The sequence below is a fragment of the Suricata suricatta genome, chromosome 2, assembly GCF_006229205.1.
Source record: "Suricata suricatta isolate VVHF042 chromosome 2, meerkat_22Aug2017_6uvM2_HiC, whole genome shotgun sequence".
Taxonomy (NCBI): domain Eukaryota; kingdom Metazoa; phylum Chordata; class Mammalia; order Carnivora; family Herpestidae; genus Suricata; species Suricata suricatta.
Window position 1 is genome coordinate 74,364,145 of NC_043701.1, and position 19,301 is coordinate 74,383,445.

Here is a 19,301-nt window from a genome sequence, read left to right on the forward strand (position 1 = left end):
ACCATTATGTCTCTTTGATCTCCATTAAAAATAAGCATATAAAAATGAATCAAACTTGTGTTACTTAATAATTTACAGAAAAATTGGTCAAACTGATGTTTGATTTGTGTGTAAACATCATGGCATCCATTCAAATCCTTCACTGTTGGCCGTTGCACACACACACACACACACACACACACACACACACTTAATTCAGTGAGGCTTATTTCCAAGAAGAAACCCATATTTATTAAGAAGTCATCTGTCAGCTGGAACACTGGCATCCATGAATTAAGACACTTTATGAAATATCACTGTAAGATGACAAAGAGAAAACTCTTTACTAGGGTCTCTCCTGATACATAAGTATCAGCGCATACATACTTGACACTAAAGCACTTAGTGCATAAAATCTAACACTGCATTTCTCCATCTTTTTTTATTCAAAAAATATAAAATACAAAAAATAATGTAATAAGCACCACTTCAAAAAAAAAACAAACTCTCACACTTTACTGAGCAAATTTATTTTTAATACCACTAAGCAGTATTAGCAAATGTTAACATTTTTAGACAAGATATATTAAAATTTTAACATCACACACACACCTGTTCAAATTTTCAGTGTATTTTTTCAGAGTTTCTTTTCTGTATGCATGTCTATTAACACATAAGTACACAAATCACAGCCCACATTCAGTGGCCAATCTTCTATATCAGATTGTGTGTATATATGTATGCCTCCATTTTTCCCAAGTTGTGTCTATTTCAGTTGTTTCCGATATTTTACTATGCTGTACTAAAGCATGCACTAAACATATCTGTACACGAGTGTATGATATATATTTTTATAGGATAAATACCATAACCAACATAGCTAGATCAATGGGGAAGCACACTTCAAGTCTTATAGTCATTTCAAAAGTTATAATATGAGAGGGGCTAGGTGAGAGGAGTTTGATTTGACAGGCATGGGAAAGGGGAGAAGTTTTCCTGGCAACAGGAGCAATGCAGACAAAAGTCCATGGCATGTTTGAGGAAGGAATCAACCAGTTTGGCTGGGGTGTGTGTGCTGTGTGGATGGGAAATGGTGGATATGTGGCTGGAAAGATCATCTGGGCCCTTTAGGTAGAGCATATAAAACTAGTAGTCGGTCAGTGGCTTGAACAGAAGAGGACATGTTAAAGGTATGAGGTCTAGAATGACTCGGCTGCTAGCAAGGTTTAAGATTAACTGAACTAGAGAGGGACTGAGTGACATGAGCCACTGCAATTATGTAAGCACAGAGGGTCTAAATGAGAACAGAAAAGAAGGATATTGCCCGTAAGATTTAGAGAACAAGAAGTTATAGGTTCTAGCAAATGCCTGAACAACCAAGACCTCAAGTCCAAGCATCTGGAGAGTGGTAGGATCATGGTGGGAAATAAGAAGTTACCCAGAAGAGGAGATCTGATCGGATGTGAGAAGACTACTGGTTTGGTTTTGAAGATGTTTATTCTGTGGCACCTGCAACATTCAACTGAAGATGTCTACTAAGTACTTAGACTATAGCACTCCAGCTCTGGAAAGAGTTCAGGTCTGAAGATGGAGTCACAAGCTAGAGGCCACAGCTGAATTCAAGAAGGAAAAAAGCCAATTCCTTAACTGTGAGGACAGGGTGGCAGGTTAGCAGAAAGGAGTGAGTGAGAAAGCACAGAAACCCATGGAAAACTATATTTAGGGATTATATAGAAAGTAAGGAAGTAATAACAAGATGCAGAGATGTAGCAAAACATGTAGCAGAGAACCTTGGTTGCTTCATACTGATTATGGCAATGCAAGAATGTGTCCAGATTGATTGGACTCAGTTATGAGATTGCTTCTGCTCTATATTTTCAAGGATAAAATATTAAATAGCTGGGTGAAGATACCTCTCCACATGTCTTAGAAGACCTCTCATTAGGGATTTTTAATCTTATCAATCTAGTCAGGAAATGCGTCTAAATGGTATTTATTGTCACTAGTGAGTATTACCACCAAATCAAGGCAATTTTCAAATCTAACTAAAGGTCTGTTTTCTATTGTTTTCATTGCTACTGCAAGTTTTCTCAATTCTAGAGGTTAGGAATCAAAAGAATTTCAAAAAAATGTTCTTTGGCAATTTTGGCTTCTAAGGCCACATCATTTTTGTATAGTCCAGAAAGTAAGAAATTACGTTCAAAGTCAAAATTGACTCCTTTATGTCTGTGTACAATGCTAGATGTGTGATATATAGATAGATACATCAGCCATCAGAAATCAACTTTAGCAAGTTGATTGTCCTTGTGCTTCACTAGTGTCAAAGTGTACCAGTCAGCATAACAGAGCATTCAAGTCATCTGAGAGAGACAATCTCTACTGACCAAAGAAATGTTACATTTTTTAGACTCCCTCCAACTAACTTTTCTTTTCCTCCAATTAGTATTAATTAAAACTTCTCTGTTGCAGAGATATGTCCACTTCTATGAGCCTCTCACAAAATTCTCATCCTTAGGCATGCCTTTGCAAAACCAAAACTTTCAAGCTGAATGACCTTAGAAGTCATATAGTCCAGTAACTTTCTACTTGTATGGGTCTCAAAGCTTACCACCCAAACCAACAGTTATAAAGAAGAATGTTTGAATAGTATCCAAAAATTAATATTTTTTCCAGTTGGAAAAAGCCAGAAACTCTCTATACAACATAGACATAGATATATGTATGGATGTATAAACACACACACACACACACACACACACACGAGTATCAGCCAAATAACGAGTACAGGAAAGCCAAACATTTAAGTACAGCTTTTGTTTTAATAAAATACTTGCTTAGACGCTGACCACTTTTTCTCCTCCTCTGGCTTCCAGAACCTCATTCTCCTGGTTCCTTTATCACTGTGATCCTTCTCCTTGGCCTCATTCACTGATTCCTCATGTTTTTCCTTCCACTTCAAGCTGGTGTTTCCCAGAACTCCATGGTCTCTTCCAGGGTGACCTTAGCCACTTCTACAACTTTAGAGACTCCCATATCTGGGCTGGAGTTACTCAAATTCTCTCCATCCTCAGGGTCGATGTTCTGGTTCAGGGCCCCATCAACCCTTACCTCTACTCTATTAAGAGCTCTTAAGAGCTCTAACTGGTTTTTCTACCAAACAGGTCTTTGCATTGTCATCAGATTTTATTTTTGCAAACAAAAATATAATCATACTGCTTCCATCAATAGCCTTCAATGACATTTGCTGCATCAAAGATAGAGTCCAAGATCCCTAACATGTCATATTAGTGCCTTTGCAATCTTGCCACAAAATATACCTGACAGAATAATATTTTTGAAATGTCAACCAATAAGGGGCACCTAGGTGGCTCAGTTGGTTAAGTGAAATGTCAACCAATGAATTTCCAAACATTTTCTTTCCTGCCACGCCTTTCCCCTTTCAGAACTAGGGCACTGTGTAGTCACTGTCTGGAGGGAGGTCTGCTGCAGCATAAAAGAAAATAGTGCCTAAGTTTCCTCTTGGCTTCTGTGCGTCTAAAGCCACTGACCTCGGGGACCAGAGAGGATGCAGAGCATGACAAAGTATTCGGCTTAAATGTCATGAGACTGAGCCCCACCCTTTTAGACTAAAGAATATTTTCAACATACTGAGAAGAGATTCAGCAGAGCAGTGATGACAGCTTTTTTCCTCCAAGCTTTTATTCATTCTCCTCCCATACCTGGAATGCCTTTTACCACATTTTTTTCTTCTAGAAAAGATTCTTCATCCATGAATGAGCTCAAATATGATCTCCTCCCAAATGGCTTATTCTTAGTAAAGTGACTCATCTTGTCACAGAACACATGACAAATCAAAGAATATGTGACACATGTCACAAGCAAAAAATACCAGATTCAATTTACTAAGTCAATGCTAGAGGTATGAGGGTTTTTAGTGCCTCCTCCCACCCCCATTGGCATGAAACCCTACAGAACTGGACTGACTTAGTAATCTTTGTATCCTCAGTGCACAGCCTGCTCTATCTGCTATAACCCAGCCTGTCCCAAAGGTTTACAAGTGGTTTCACAGAGTCGCCACACATGCAGACTATTTCTCAAAATATTCCATCCAATCATTCTAGTTAGTAGGTAAGTGTCTCATATATTATAAGATGAAAGAGAGATACAGTAAACCAGTACCTTACCACCCAAGCAAGACTTCAAAAAAACCCTCAGCTTAACAGTGCCTACCACCATGACTAAGAACTCCATTCTACTTAGGGATCATATTACATCCCATTTTTATCTGACCCAAATATCTCAGTATGTTTAATAATTTTACCTACTGAACACTTAAAAACAGTGTGAATAAAAAGTATGAGACATAAATACATCCGTGATTTGCTAAATGGTGAAATGAGATTGTATCATAAGGGTGATTTTCAGATCATCTTCCATAGTCTTTGTGCTAGTTACTTATCTGGACACCTGGGACACAACCTAGAATGAGGGAGCCACTTTTTTCTAATTTCATTAGATTTCCGTGCAAGCAGGAAATGTTTCTACTTCCAGGTCCTAAACCTCAAGTGACAGGGCACTCACTGCTGAAAGATCTATAATAGTTTTTCCCCAGGAACTTCCTCTTTTTTCCCTTATTCCTTTTTTTCCCCTTTGAGAAGCTGTAATAAACAAGTACACTAATAAATTAACAAGGTCATTTTTGAGTAATAAATCTTAGAGTCAAGCGGCAATGCTATAGTGACTTTCAAGTGGGTTGGGAACAAAAGTTCTTTCTGAGGGAGAAATAAATGATAAGAAGCCATTAGAGAGAGATGGGCAGGTTCACAATGCCCAAGCCAGGAAGGAGATGGGAGTGCTCACAGAACAGAGAGAAGGTTGCTCCGGGTGGGCTATGCTGAGTAGATAATAAGCAATGAGATTGACGGGCAGGAGGAGCAGGTCATATGGGCCATATTGGCCAATGTAAGGAATCTGCATTTATTCCATGCAATGGAAAACCACTGGGAGAGATGTGACCTGACTTGTGTTTATAGAAGCTCACTGCGACCATGTGGGGAGAACTGGATGCAGGTGGGCAAGAGTAGAGTTAGGATGTTAGAGTCTTGTAGGCAAGCAATGAAGATATCTCCAGGACAGGCTGTGGTCAGGGATATGCATAGTAGGCTATATATGGAGTGACCTCAGCATTGCTGCCAGGTGGCAGAAGAGCAGGACAATCAGGAGATCCTGGCTCTGGGCTCCCCTCTGACACTGTCAACCAAGGAAGCCTCTCTGTGAGCTGTTTTACTTGGTGAAGTTCCATGAGAGACATTATTCACGTGGGAGGGGGAGTTGGTATCTGACTAAAGAGCTAGTAAACTGCATAAATGACCTATAAGGTGCATCCTAGCTCAAGAACACTATGAATCCAATTTTTACAGTGTTCTGGTGCCAGAAGCTCCATCAATCACATGCCAGAGAAATTTGGACTTTTGGCCTTGATGATCAATCCCTCAGCCATTTGCCCAGGGCAGGGCCTGACACGCAGTGAGGCTGGGCTTACAGAGGGTGACAGATGACTCCAGGAGTCTCATTTTCCTCACATGTGCTGTTTTCATACCCCTGACCTACAGAGCCGAAACTCACAGCTGACCTGCCTGACATACCTATAAGCAAATCTGCAGGATGGCATCTCAGGGAGAAAAAAGACTGGTCCATTGTGGTCCAAAAAATTGGTCTATTGTGACTACATCACTTCAACTTCTCTGGACTTCCTTAACACAGCTATAAAAGTTTGGATTTGGGCCCATTTCTAAGCTCTTTTTGCCTACAAAATTCTATAACTCAACCTTTCATTAGGTTTATCCCATTTCTTAAGTATCTAAAATAGGTCACATATTATCAGTGTATCTTTTTTAGGCTGTCTTTATAATATATCATAGAGATGACATTGTAGCTAATCTACTTTTTGACTGGAAAAAGCATTCCCCTGACAGTAACCCCCCCAAAAAGCTGGCTACGTTACACTATTATTCCAGCAAAACCAGCTATATTTTCAGTTTTAAATCAAATTTTAAAAACTGCCACACTAAAGAGTACATTTCCAAATATACTTTCAAAATTTCATACTCAATTTTCCAGATACTTATCTCTAGAAACTATTCCAATGAAATGGTTAGGGGCAGAGGAAAGCCTTGAGCAAGAGAAAGAAAACAAATCCATTATGGAAATTTGTATGAAATACTTAAAATTTAAATATTATCTAACTTTCTAGTTTGGAGCATACACATGAGGCTGGCCTTGAGGGAACACAGGGCATTGTTTTCTTTGTGTACATCGAAGTCTAAAAACACACATTCAAAACCTGTACATGATTTATACACTCATAGTTTAAGCAGCAAAATACAGATATTTTGAAAACAACTTTATATAGCTTTCATGTTCCTCATGAGTTTCAGAACAAAGGAACCGAAATGGTAAGTATAATAAAAATATGAAAATAAGCTCTTTCTACTTTTCCCCTTTGTGTCCAAATTATGAACTTATACTAGAATTTGAGTGACTCACATTTTCTCCATCCCCCAGCCCACAATCTGGTAAGAGACTAAATAGAACCAACCATAATATAGTTACAGAGAAAGAAGTCATCAATATGGATATGTCATAAATGGAACCATTAGAGACAATAATCAAGAGTTTATTTAAATAGTATCTCTGGGTGATAAACACCATAAGACATGGCAAATATCCTCCATGTCCTTTAATTTATGGATCAGCATGTTATCTTCAGTGTCTTCCTTTCTGAGTGTCCCTCTGTTTCCTTCAGTGCATGGGCTGAGTGGGGATCAGCCTGCATAGGTTCAAATCCTCATTACCAACTGTATGACCAGAGGCAATTTAAACATACGTAACCCTTTGGGTCCCATTTTCCTAATCTGTCAAGTTTAGATAATAAACGTTATCAATCTTACGTGCATGAAAGGAATAAAGGAGTTAATACATGTAATGTACTAAGAACAGTACCCAGCACATCTCAAATGCTCAATTAATGTTAGCTTTAATTATTGTAAACAATTGGGTCTTTTCTCAAGGCTTAGGGTTCCCCCTCCTTCTACTCTTCTCTATGTCCTATCTCAGGGGATTTAACATTCCTTCCATTCAAATACTGCCAATTCTCTTGTGCTTTTCTGTATGCCAGGATTCACTCTTATTTCTTCAAATGCCTCCATGTCTTTTACACTTGTACCCAAGCGGTTATCTTCAACATAACATGTCTAAAATCATAATTGTCTTTATCTGGGCTCATTTCCAGAGTCATCAATTTCATGAGGAAGATGAGAACTCATAAAATACTACAGAAATCCAGCAGTGGTTAAGCTTTGTTCACCACAGTGGTATGGCAGGACTAGAGAGTTCCCTAGGCCCAAATTATTAGAGATTTTCAGGAAAAGGAAAATTCTAACAACAAGATAAAGATGGATGGGAGTAGAGTATCAAGAAATCAGGGACACAACAAAAAGAGCAGGACAAGGCATCAAGAAAAGACCCCTACAAGGAGTCTATTATAGCAGCAGAGAAGGATCTGCTCAAAGTTTCTAGAGCTGTCTAGTTAAATCCAATGTTTAGTGTAAAACACTCAGGCTTTGAAAAGCCTTAGCAAATCTAAGTCTCCTCTAGGTAAGGAATACTTATTATCCACAAAGGAGGTTCTGATACTTAGGTCTACCCCCATGGAGAGATAATGAGGTTTTATAGGGGGAAAGGCAAAAAGAAGAAAGGTCAGAGAATGTCAGGGTCCCTAGGAGTTCCATAGACTGACTCCCCTCCAGAAACATCAGAGAGCTCATTTGCCCATATCTTTAGGACCAGCATGAAAACCTGTAAGGCTGTCCCCCAGGATGATCTGATATCTGGAAATCTGAATCTGCAGATAAGCAGATGACAGGGAACTGAGAGTCCCAGACTAAAACTTAAAGTAGAGATTGCATGCTGCCTTGAGAAGACATGGAAGCAGGGGAGTGGCAGGAGGATGATGAGAGGTTATCTTTTTTTTTTTTTATGAGGTTATTCACTTATTTTTTTACTTAGTATTTATTTTAATATAATTTTGCTTGTTACACAGAACATGTTTATTTTGTCCATGAGAGAGGTACTATGCTGACCAAACCTCGTTATCACCTCCCCTTGGAAGCCTCTCATGATTCTTATATATGGAGTCAGGTACCCCTCCTCTCTTTTCCCAAGCATTTTGTATATCTCTGTATCACAGCACTAATTATATCTAACTACATTTGTTGGTTTGCTTGTCCATTCTTATCACTACACTAAGTTTCTTGGGGCTTGGGAATGAATACTTAGGACATGTAGCATGTCTGGCACAAGGAACACTTGAACACGAAATTTACTGACTGATTGAAGATGATAACCCCCTACTCAATTCACCACTCAGAGACTGACAACCTCCTACTGGAAAGAGTCAGAAAGTAAATGTTTTAGGCTTTGGGTACCATATGGTCTCTGGCATACCTATTCTACTGCACCAGTGTGATATGAAAGCAGTCACAGAAGAATGAAAATGAATGGGCATGGGTATATTCTACTCAAGCTTGATTTACAGATACTGAAATTTCAATATCATATAACTATCACATGCCACAAAACATTATACTTCTGTTGATTTTTTTCCCCAATGATTTAGCTTACAAGCAGAACAGAAAGAGGCAAGAATCCAGATTTGGCTGATGGGCCACACTTTGAGGACTCTTTGTTTCCCAGAAAGGCATGGCTAGGGGTCCACAGTTACCAAGGAAATGCTGCTGAAAGGGACAATTACCCACATCTATAACAAGTACTGAGTAATTCTGGGCATGTCCCAAGCTTTAAACAATGATAAAAATTGAGCAAGTATCACAGAGTCCTATAAAGATGAAATGACATAAAGAACCATATCATCTTATGAGCAAGTTATATGGGTTCATTTGTGAGCAACACGAATTAGGAGTTTACTGATGATATTCTAACAGTAATAAACATTTGTTGAGAACTTTTTTATTACTAGGCCCTCTTTTCTGAGCCTTAAGTGATGAATTCATTAAATTCTCACAACCATTCCATGAAGGAGGTTCTACTGTTAAGTAAACTTTTTTTATAGATAAGGAAATTAAAGTATGAAGAAATCCCCCAAACTTCAAAACTAAAAAAGGTTATAGGTAGGGAGTTTTACAACTAGGCAGTCCTACTCCAGAGCCTACTCTCTAACCATTAAATATTGTACCTCTTAAGAGCTTGACAGAAGCATACTTCAAAGTTTTCCCAAGACTAGCAGAGTGAGCTAAATGGGAAGATGAGCAAGGAATATAATGTGAACTCCAACTCCAACTGGAAACCATGTGATGCAGGCATCTATGAAGATGAAGTCCCCGTTACCAGCCCATGAGGGGCGGTAGTGCAGGCATTCTCCAGCCTGGGAAACTCTGATTAGCATGCAGACACATGGGCCTATGAGGAGCTAAGCTCCAGAGCTGGACCACCACCTGGGAACTCATGCACGTGATTAGGTAACTTAAGTCAGACTACTGTCCATCTCAACAAGTCTACAGGAGGTCCAGGTAAAGCCAAGACATAGTAAGGATTAAGTGCTCACACTTAAAGCAATCAACTGTTTTTTCATAAAGAGGTAATTAATGTCTAGGTGACGGAGATACAGTGTATCAAAATGTTAATGCAGTTTTTAAAAAAAGACCACTGGACATTACACTAGTTGAGTTTACTGTGACCTGTCAGAGTTCAGCTCTGTTAGCTCAGGCAGCCATTTAAGGATCTGCTCTTCCCAGACTGGGCCAAGCTTCAACAGTTAATTTAATAGCTCAATATTTCCTTATTACTATAGATGATATCAGCAGCTGTCCCTTTACGTAGCGTGTGCAGGTGCACAGCATGATTAGTATGACACCTTCCACATAACTAGATCAATGTGTATATCTGGACTTCATAAAAAAGTAAGTAGGATCAGAATGGGTACAGATGTACACATAAGGTCTGCTGGGCTACAAGAGTACTATAAGATTTGATTCCTCCACTGTATGGTGGTAAGAGAATGAACTCCAAAGATTACTGCTTAATACAGCCTGCACAGGAACCAATAAATTTAGAGAGCACCAAGAACTTCCTTTGGGTGAATGGTATAATAGAAAGGTGCCAATTCAAAGGTGGTACATCTCCTGGCAGGTCCTTCTGAATGCCATTAACATAATAAGTGCATTAGAATTTTATACAACTCAAACATACTATAAAATTTTCTGGCCCAACTCATTACCTGCATTCACAGAATTGAAGTAAGCCTGCCTCAGGGTAAACAATGTGTTCTTCAGAATTACAAAGAAGGGGCTCCCAGGACTCCTAGACCAAAAAATCCATAAATACCCCAAATTGGTATGAATATTTACGTGCATATTTCTGGGGAAAGGATTTATAACATTTGTCAGAAAAAGTTGAAAAAGTGGTATCACTATATTCTCAAGTGTATTCTCAAACAGGCATTTTCAACATTTCTACCATTTGAGCATCCACCAGGTTGTAAGTTTTTGTGAAGTTTGGTTTAAATCAATCAAGGCTTGACCAAGGGTGACTAGGAAGCTCAGAGCTGTCAACCAGGGAAAGTGTGTGTGATTCCCAAATCATTTCACTAGTCCATTCACTTTCCCACTCTCCTGGAGGTCTGTTTTGGATCTCCTTTATCAGCCAAATGTCTTGCTTCCTATTTCATTGAGAAAAATTGAAATAATCACAAGAAACCTTCCACAAATTCTCACCTCCTCATCAACTCAGCTTCAGGTACTGTCATTCAAATGCTCTCTATTCTCACCTGTTACTGTGGATAAATTCATCTGTGCTGGTACCTTAAGCAAGTATTTCATTTTGGACATTAGATTTCCTCCTTTCTCAAGGATATCACTCAAATAAATCTCTTCCCTCTCTCAAGCATCACTTTCTCCCCTTCTATTGGATCATTTCCATTAGCATACAAACAAGCTATTATTTCTTCCATCTTAACACACACACACACACACACACACACACACACACACACACACACATACACACTTATCTTGGCCACATTTCTTCATTTTAGCATGTTTCCAAAGAGCCTAACTTGTGATAATACCCAACATTAAGTTTCTGATATTTACTGCTCAAAATACTACTCTTTCCACCTTCCTTATCTCAGTCAATGGTAACTGCGACCAGTTTATCTTGTTTCTCAAGTTAGAAATTTTAGAATCATCCTGGACTCCTGTTTCTTATGCCCATTTCCAATATGTCAGAGATTCTCATAACTGATTTCTACTTATCATTCAAGGTCCAGATTAAGGGGTTCCTATACCTCTTCCAGAAACTTCCTGGGATCTTTCTGACTTTACAGAGCTCAGGTGCTGTGTTTGTTTGTTTGTTTGTTTGTTTGTTTATTTACGCATCTCTGCCAGCTCTTCCAATGTGGATTCTAATGCTTGTGAATATTATCTTCTCAAACTCATTACCAAAATGTACTATAGCTCAGACCCCTCCATCTTCTATTGAAGTAAACACACAAGTGTGTTTAGCAAGGGCTATACAAACATAACTTTTAAGTGACTAATTTTTCTTCAAGCTTCCAATAAAATCAGTGCCACAAATAATACTCACTTGCATTTAGATTAGTTAGGTTTCCTGGAATTCCTGCATTTGCAAAGCTATCCGTCATGTCTCCAAACACCAGCATCATGAGGGGGAGTGCAGCTCCATGGATGATGGCAGCCACTGTCCCCACCAACATATATAACCTATCAAGCCAATTTGAATAGCGAAACTAAAAAAAAAAAAAAAAAAAAAAAGAAGAAAGAAAGAAAGAAAATATAAATAATAGGAACAATTAGCACAGTTTCATGAATGGTTTGCTCTATTTCCCAAATATATTCAAAATCCAAACATTTTTCAGACTAGTACTGCTACTACCCTGGTTCAACATAAAGTATTACAATAGACTAATTAGAAATGGGCATTTGAGGGGTGCCTGGGTAGCTGAGTCGGTTAAGCTTCAGATTCTTTATTTCAGCTCAGGTCCTATCTCACACACAGTTCATAGGATTGAGCACTGCACAGACAGCATGGAGCCTGCTAAGTGTTCTCTCTCTCCCCCTTTCTCGGCCCCTCCCTCCTTAAGTTAAATAAATAAACTTTAAAAAAAATGAGCATTTGGCTGTTCTATTGAATTCTAACCTACTTCTTCCTATTGGACTCATTCTGTCTTCTTTTTTCATATGAGGATTGATGAGAGGGATAGGACATTTTGGGAAACTGTAGAAGTCTTTAACAGTACAATAATAGAAATATGTATTTGTTGCTCTGCTTTCCAAGAATAGAAGACACGTTTCATCTCGAGATTTTTTTAACCAAAAAAATTTTTTTGGTTAAAAAAATCTTGATTGCTAGAAATTCCTATGAGGACACCATTGAGGATACATTTTGTTGCTTTATGAAAGTGGCTTGGGTTTAAGATCTGCTGCATAATGAAATTAGCATGAATGCAAATGATTTTAATACAATTAGGCTGCAGTAGTGAGAAGGAAGAGGAAAGGAAGAATCAGTTAAATGCATGTTTCTCTAAAAGAAATTTCCTAAAAAGATACAATATGGCCATAATAACTGACCAGTGCAGGTCTCCGTAATCTCTGTAATTACAGGCCAGTCAAAAATAAAGAAAGACTTCTTTTATCAAAAAAGTGACGAGAAGAAGAAAGACACAGTAAGGAGACCTGGCCTTGGGCTCTGTGACAGTCCATTTGAGAAACAATCAATACTTCTATACATTTAAGGAACTCAGTAAGGACTGAAAGAAAACCAAATGAATGAAAACAAAAACAAAAACAGAGACAGGATGAAGCCTTCTGTGGAGATCTGTGAATAAACATGTGGTTGTCCTGTAGATTCAAGATATATAGTCAGCAAGTTTGCAACCTAGAGAGGAAACTGGATAAAATGTCAGAGGCCTAGGAAGGGAGCATGAACCAAAACAAAAGATCAAGATCAGGCAAGATAAAAGACACAACAGCAGAGTAAGGTTTTAGAATTTACATATACTTTGCGAAGAGACAGAAGCCAATCCTAAAGTTAGCTAAAAAGAAACTTTGAGTAGTAACAAGTACAAATAAGAACTAAATTGACAAGTGAAGAAATAAAGAGCAAAATAGTTCTTGTGAGCAGTGACTGGCTGTCTGTAAAGCAGGTAAGAATTAGTAAAGTTGAGTTATAAAATTAGCAAAAATTCAAGTTTGGTGTAAGAAGTACATCTAATATATATTTAGGTGTTTGAATTTAATATTTTTCTAGCTCTAAAAATGTAATCAAGTAAGTTTAAGTCTGAGGTAATGAAATATCCATAACCTATAACATTCTATAATCTAAAAGAATTATCCTCTTTACAAACTAAAACAAAGAGAATATGTTTTTTGGCATTTTTTTCTATTTCACTGAAATACAGGCTAAATTTTTGTCATTACTTATTTTGTCTTAACTAAGCATTCATCTGCCTCCTTAAAAAAACACCTGGGGCCCATAGGTAGTTCAGATGGTTAAGTGTCTGACTCTTGCTCTCAGTTCAGGTCATGACTGCAGAATTATGAGATCGAGCCTTGCATCAGGTTCTGTGCTGAGCATGGGTCTGCTTGAGATTCTCTCTCCCTCCCTCCCCCTCTCTCTCTCTGCCTCTCTCCCTCCCTCTGCCCCTCTCCCTTACTCTCTCTCTGCCTAAAATTTAAAAAAAAATACATGGAATGCAAACTGGTGCAGCCGTTCTTGAAAACAGTGTGAAGGTTCTTCAAAAAATTAAAAGTAGAACTGCCCGATGACCCAGAAATGGCACTACTAGGAATTTATCCAAAGGGTACAGGACTGCCAATTCATAGGAACATGTGTGCCCCTATGTTTATGGCAGTGCTTTCAACAATAGCCAAATTATGGAAAGACCCCAGTGTCCATCAACTGATGAATCAATAAAGATGTGGTTTATATATACAATGGAATACTACTTGGCAATGAGAATGAATGAAATTCTACCATTTGCAATAATATGGACAGAACTGGAGGGTATCATGCTAAGTGATGTAAGTCAGTAAGAGAAAGACAAATATCATGTTTTCGCTCATATGTGGAACTTGAGAAACTTAACAGAAGACCATGAAGGAAGGGGAAGGGAAAAAACTTTCAAACAGAGAGGAGGGCAAACCATAAGAGACTCTTAAATACAGAGAACAAACTGATGTGGATGCAGGGGAGAAGGGAAAATGGGTGATGGGTATTCAGGAGGGCACTTGTTGGGATGAGTACTGGGTGTTGTATGTAAGCGATGAATCATGGAAATCTACTCCCAAAACCAAAAACATTGTATACATTGTATATTATTTAACTTGACAATAAATTATATTTAAAAATAAGTTAATTAAGTAAACAATACTGGAGGTCCTTGGGAATCTCAGGAGAAAAACCCTAGGAAAAGATGGGACCACCTGCAATTGTAGAGTGGGGCCTGGAATTGTACTAACAGAAAAGACCTTTTTTTATGTTCAACTCCTTGATACATGCTAAATCTTCCATAATTTGGATTTAAATCTTTGAGTCACCAATAAAGGAAAGGACGCAGCAGGGATCTAGTTTTTCTTTGCTAACAATTAGTCAGTGGATCCATGTTTTTTCCCCTCCTTGTTTAAAATGTCACCTTTATCAGAAAATAAAATGTCATGTGTAAAAAAAATAAAATAAAATAAAACAAAACAAAACCACACACAAACACAAAGGAGGAGGAAGAGATGGGCAGAAGTTATTTACCTTTTCTTAGAGACTATAAAAGTGGACAAAATATCAGATTCCTCAGTAGAGGAAGCAAAGATAACTGACATTCTCATCACTACTTCCATAGGATAATTTACCTCCAAAACAAACTACTGGCAATAATAAAAATAAGAATAAATATAAATATTTATTCAATACCTATCCAATGACTAATGAAATCCAGATAAATACTAAAGGAGTAAGTCCTGCCTTCAGAGTGCTTAAAGAGAAGGAGTAAGGCAAAGTAAAAAAATATGTGCAATCCATACTCTGCATGCTGTGACAGCATAGTGTACACAGTCAAGCAGACACAACACTGAACAAATGGTCATTGCCTCCTTTGTGGAAAAGCTTCATACAGGAGGTTACACTTTCTCCTAGCTTTGAAAGTTTAGCATGTGTTCAGAAGCAAGAAGGAAGGTATTTCAGCCAGAAAGAACAGTAGGCAGAGCAGTATATTCAGAAAAGACTGGGGTGTGAGGTGTAGAACCAGCAATAAAAAGCTGATTGCCCCCCCCCCCCTCAAGCTAGGGCAAACCAGAAGAGGTAAGGGTTTGGAGGGAAGCAGCACAGAGAAATCTCATTTTGTGCTATCTGATTGTTCATCTTGGAAGAGCTATCTAAGAAGCACGTGGAGAGAATTCAACTAGGCCCACAAATGTACAGCCAATTAATTTTTGACAAAGCAGGAAAGAGTATCCGATGGAAAAAAGAATGCCTCTTTAGCAGGTGGTGCTGGGAGAACTGGAAAGCAACATGCAGAAGAATGAAACTAGACCACTTTCTTACACCATACACAAAAATCAACTCAAAATGGCTGAAGGACCTGAATGTGAGACAGGAAACCATCAAAACCCTCAAGGAGAAAGTAGGAAAAAACCTCCTAGATCTCCACCGCAGCAATTTCCTACTCAACACATTCCCAAACGCAAGGGAAATGAAAGCAAAAATGAACTATTGGGACCTCATCAAGATAAAAAGCTTCTGCACTGCAAAGGAAACAATCAAGAAAACTAATAGACACCCAACAGAATGGGAAAAGATAGTGGCAAATGACATCAGATAAAGGGCTAGTATCCAAAATCCACAAGGAACTCACCAAACTCCACACCTACAAAACAAATAACCCAGTGGAGAAATGGGCAGAAGACATAAACAGACACTTCTCCAAAGAGGACATCCAGATGGCCTACAGGCACATGAAACGATGCTCAAAATCACTCATCATCAGGGAAACACAAATCAAAACCACACTGAGATACCACCTCACACCAGTCAGAGTGGCTAAAATGAATAAATCAAGAGACTATAGATGCTGGCGAGAGTGTGGAGAGACGGGCTCCCTCCTACTCTGTTGGTGGGAATGTAAACTGGTGCAGCCGCTCTGGAAAACAGTATGGAGGTTCCTCAAAAAACTATCCATAGAACTCTCCTATGACCCAGCAATAGCACTGCTAGGGATTTACCCAAGGGATACAGAAGTGCTGATGCATAGGAGCACATGTACCCCAATGTTCATAGCAGCACTGTCAACAATAGCCAACAAATCATGGAAAGAGCCTAAATGTCCATCACCTGATGAATGGATCAAGAAGATGTGGTGTATATATATACAATGGAATAGTACATGGCAATGAGAAAGAATGAAATATGGCTATTTGTAGCAAGGTGGATGGACCTTGAGGGTGTCATGCTAAGCGAAATAAGTCAGGCGGAGAAGGACAGATACCATATGTTTGCACTCATAGGTCTAACAGGAGAACAGGAGAAACCTAATGGAGGACCATGGGGAGGGGAAGGGGGAAAGAGAGTTGGGGAGAGAGAGGGACGCAAAACCTGAGAGACTACTGAATACTGAAAACCGAGGGTTGAAGGGGGAAGGGAAGGGAGAAGAGAGGTGGTGGTAATGGAGGAGGCCACTTGTGGGGAAGAGCACTGGGTGTTGTATGGAAACCAATTTGACAATAAACTATTAAAAAAAAAAAAAGAAAGAAAAATAAATTTAAAAAAAAAGAAAAGAAAAGAAAGTAATGGAGACAGCATACTGACTAACCTTTTGCTGATCTTGGGGCAAAAGGAAAAGCAAGAGAATGGACACCAGAGGGGAATGTAACATCAAGGGTAGACTATTTTATGAAGTCTCACACATGTTTATAAGTAAATCAGTCAAGGAGATTATTGGTGAAAATAAAGAAGGAAACTGAGATGGGGCAATGTCCTAAAGAACAAAGGAAACAAATGTTTCAAGAACCTGAGGAGAGGGATAGTGGGTGGACACTATAACTAGTGGGTAAAAGAAGATATCCCCTGATGTCTCAAGACCACTCATAGTTGTGATGGGGCAGAGACGCATCCACAGTGGAAGAATCTAGTCTGTTATCACCTTAACCAAGTGATCAAACTTAGCATTGTAGAACAGGAAAACACTCTGACATTTGAGGTTTCCAGATGTGATAAGACATGAAGTAAGTATACAACATCCCCTACATAATCTTCTTACAACAAATATTTAAAGTGAATGTACTTAGACCTAACTTTCAGCACATTCAAAATGTAAGCCATGGAAGAACAAGTTAAATGATGCATCAGGAAGCAATAAAAATAGTTTAGAAGGTGAGGTATTCTACAGGACAACTAGTATAGTCTTTGAAGCCTGTCAACATCATACTATTTTATTTTACATAATTTATTGTCAAATTGGTTTCCACACATCATCATTTTAAAAGAGGAGAAAACTTCTAAACTCGGAAGACATAATATCTAAATGCCATTACTGAGTAGATCCTATTGTGAACAAATCAATTGTAAAAAAAAAAAAAAAAACAACATTTTTTTGGAGATAACTGGACATATTTGAAAACGAAGTAAGCATTACATGATATTAAGGAATTACTATTCATATTGTTAAAAATGATCATTATGTCTTATAGGAAAATTCTATGCAGGAAAACTTTTGATATATGTAAACAGGCAATTACATATGAAATATAAAATCTATAATGCGTGGTAAAGTTTTAACAATTGTTAGATACAGACAATGAGTATATGGGCATGAATTTTACTGTTCTACGTTTCCATGTGTTTGACAGTCTTCACAATAAAACTTGGTAAAGGGAGAATTGTTCATATACCTCTTCAACTCAAACTAGAAGAAACGAGCATAGATACACACAAGTTTCCAAGAATAAGGACAAAGTTGACAGAGTTCAGAACCTCCTATATATCTGGGACATGAATCAAGATTGAGGTCCAGAGACGAAGTGGTAAAAAGATTTGAGGAAAGTGGTAAGTAACATAAGGCTAAGCTGGACAAATTTCCCTCAGCGAAATGTCCTAGCTCTGTCACTTACTAGGAAGGAGGGTTTGGGGAAAATAATCTGCTAATACTACCTCAGTTTCTATATTTATAAAAGAGGAAAATATTCATATATGGAGAAAAACTCTCATAGTTGTTATGAAGATGAAAATAAGATTCAATTAAACTTTTATTAAGAATACAATACGGCAATATACAATATGAGCCAGTACTGTTATTGGTTTAGGAAATGTAAAAATTTTAAAAACTTCAGTAGCTTACAGTGAAGAAGACAAAAAAATAACTTATCAGGTGAAAAGTAAGACAGAAAAATAAACTAATTATAATTGGAACCCTTTAAATACAAGGAAATGGAAAATGTTTAGCTAGATATTGATAACAAAGAGGGGGGATGGTGAACCAGAACCACATAGAAGGAAGGCTGATACACAAAGGAGGAGAGTGCTTTGGGTAATCAGCCAGCTAGTTGGTTAACATGACTCTACCATGGTGCCTCGGTTGGAGAAGAAGTCAGTGAATCCATTCATTTATTCATTCATTTGACATTCAAAAAATATTTGTTAAACAACTAATACAGGTCAAGTTTGGTTCTAGGTACTGGAAATAACAGTGAATAAGACAAGCTACCTGTCCTCATATATATTCTAGTGCAAATAGTAAAAGGGGGGAAGATATATTCAATATTTCACTCAATATCTAATGACCTATTCTAGGTACTAGGAGCATCTAGTAAAGCAAACACAGGAAAATTGTTTCCTTCATTAAAATTTAGACCACAATGATAGGCAGCATCAGTTGGCTTAGACTGGCTGGTTAAAGACAGAGCATTCTAGGCAGAAAGAGCAAACCCAAAGGTCCTGTGGTGAAGAGAAGGTTGGTATATCTCAAGGACCAAACAGAATTACCACTGTGACAAGCACAGAGCAGATTAGTCTGTGGTGAGGTCAGAGATGCACCAGAGGACAGACTACACAGGGCATTTACAGCTGGAGAAGGGAGTCTGGGCTTTACTCTAAACTTCCCAACTAAGTGCAAAGGAAAGGCAGGAACGGAGGTGATTTGATGTGGCTACTATGTGTAGAATAGCTTTTAGAAGAGCAGAAATGGAGTAAGGGGACCAGCAATAGAAAGTGGTTGAGAAAGCAAAGCCCTGACGAGGTACAGT

The 19,301-nt window shown here is 38.3% G+C and overlaps 1 protein-coding gene across 1 annotated transcript in view; it reads right to left on the bottom strand.

The window, feature by feature from the left end:
• ABCB1 (ATP binding cassette subfamily B member 1) overlaps window positions 1–19,301 on the bottom strand; it is a 108,715-nt gene that overhangs the window by 78,091 nt on the left and 11,323 nt on the right. The window contains exon 4 of the mRNA XM_029928262.1: window positions 11,641–11,803. Within this exon, the coding sequence (XP_029784122.1) occupies window positions 11,641–11,803 (163 nt within the window). The remainder of the gene's footprint in view (window positions 1–11,640; window positions 11,804–19,301) is intronic.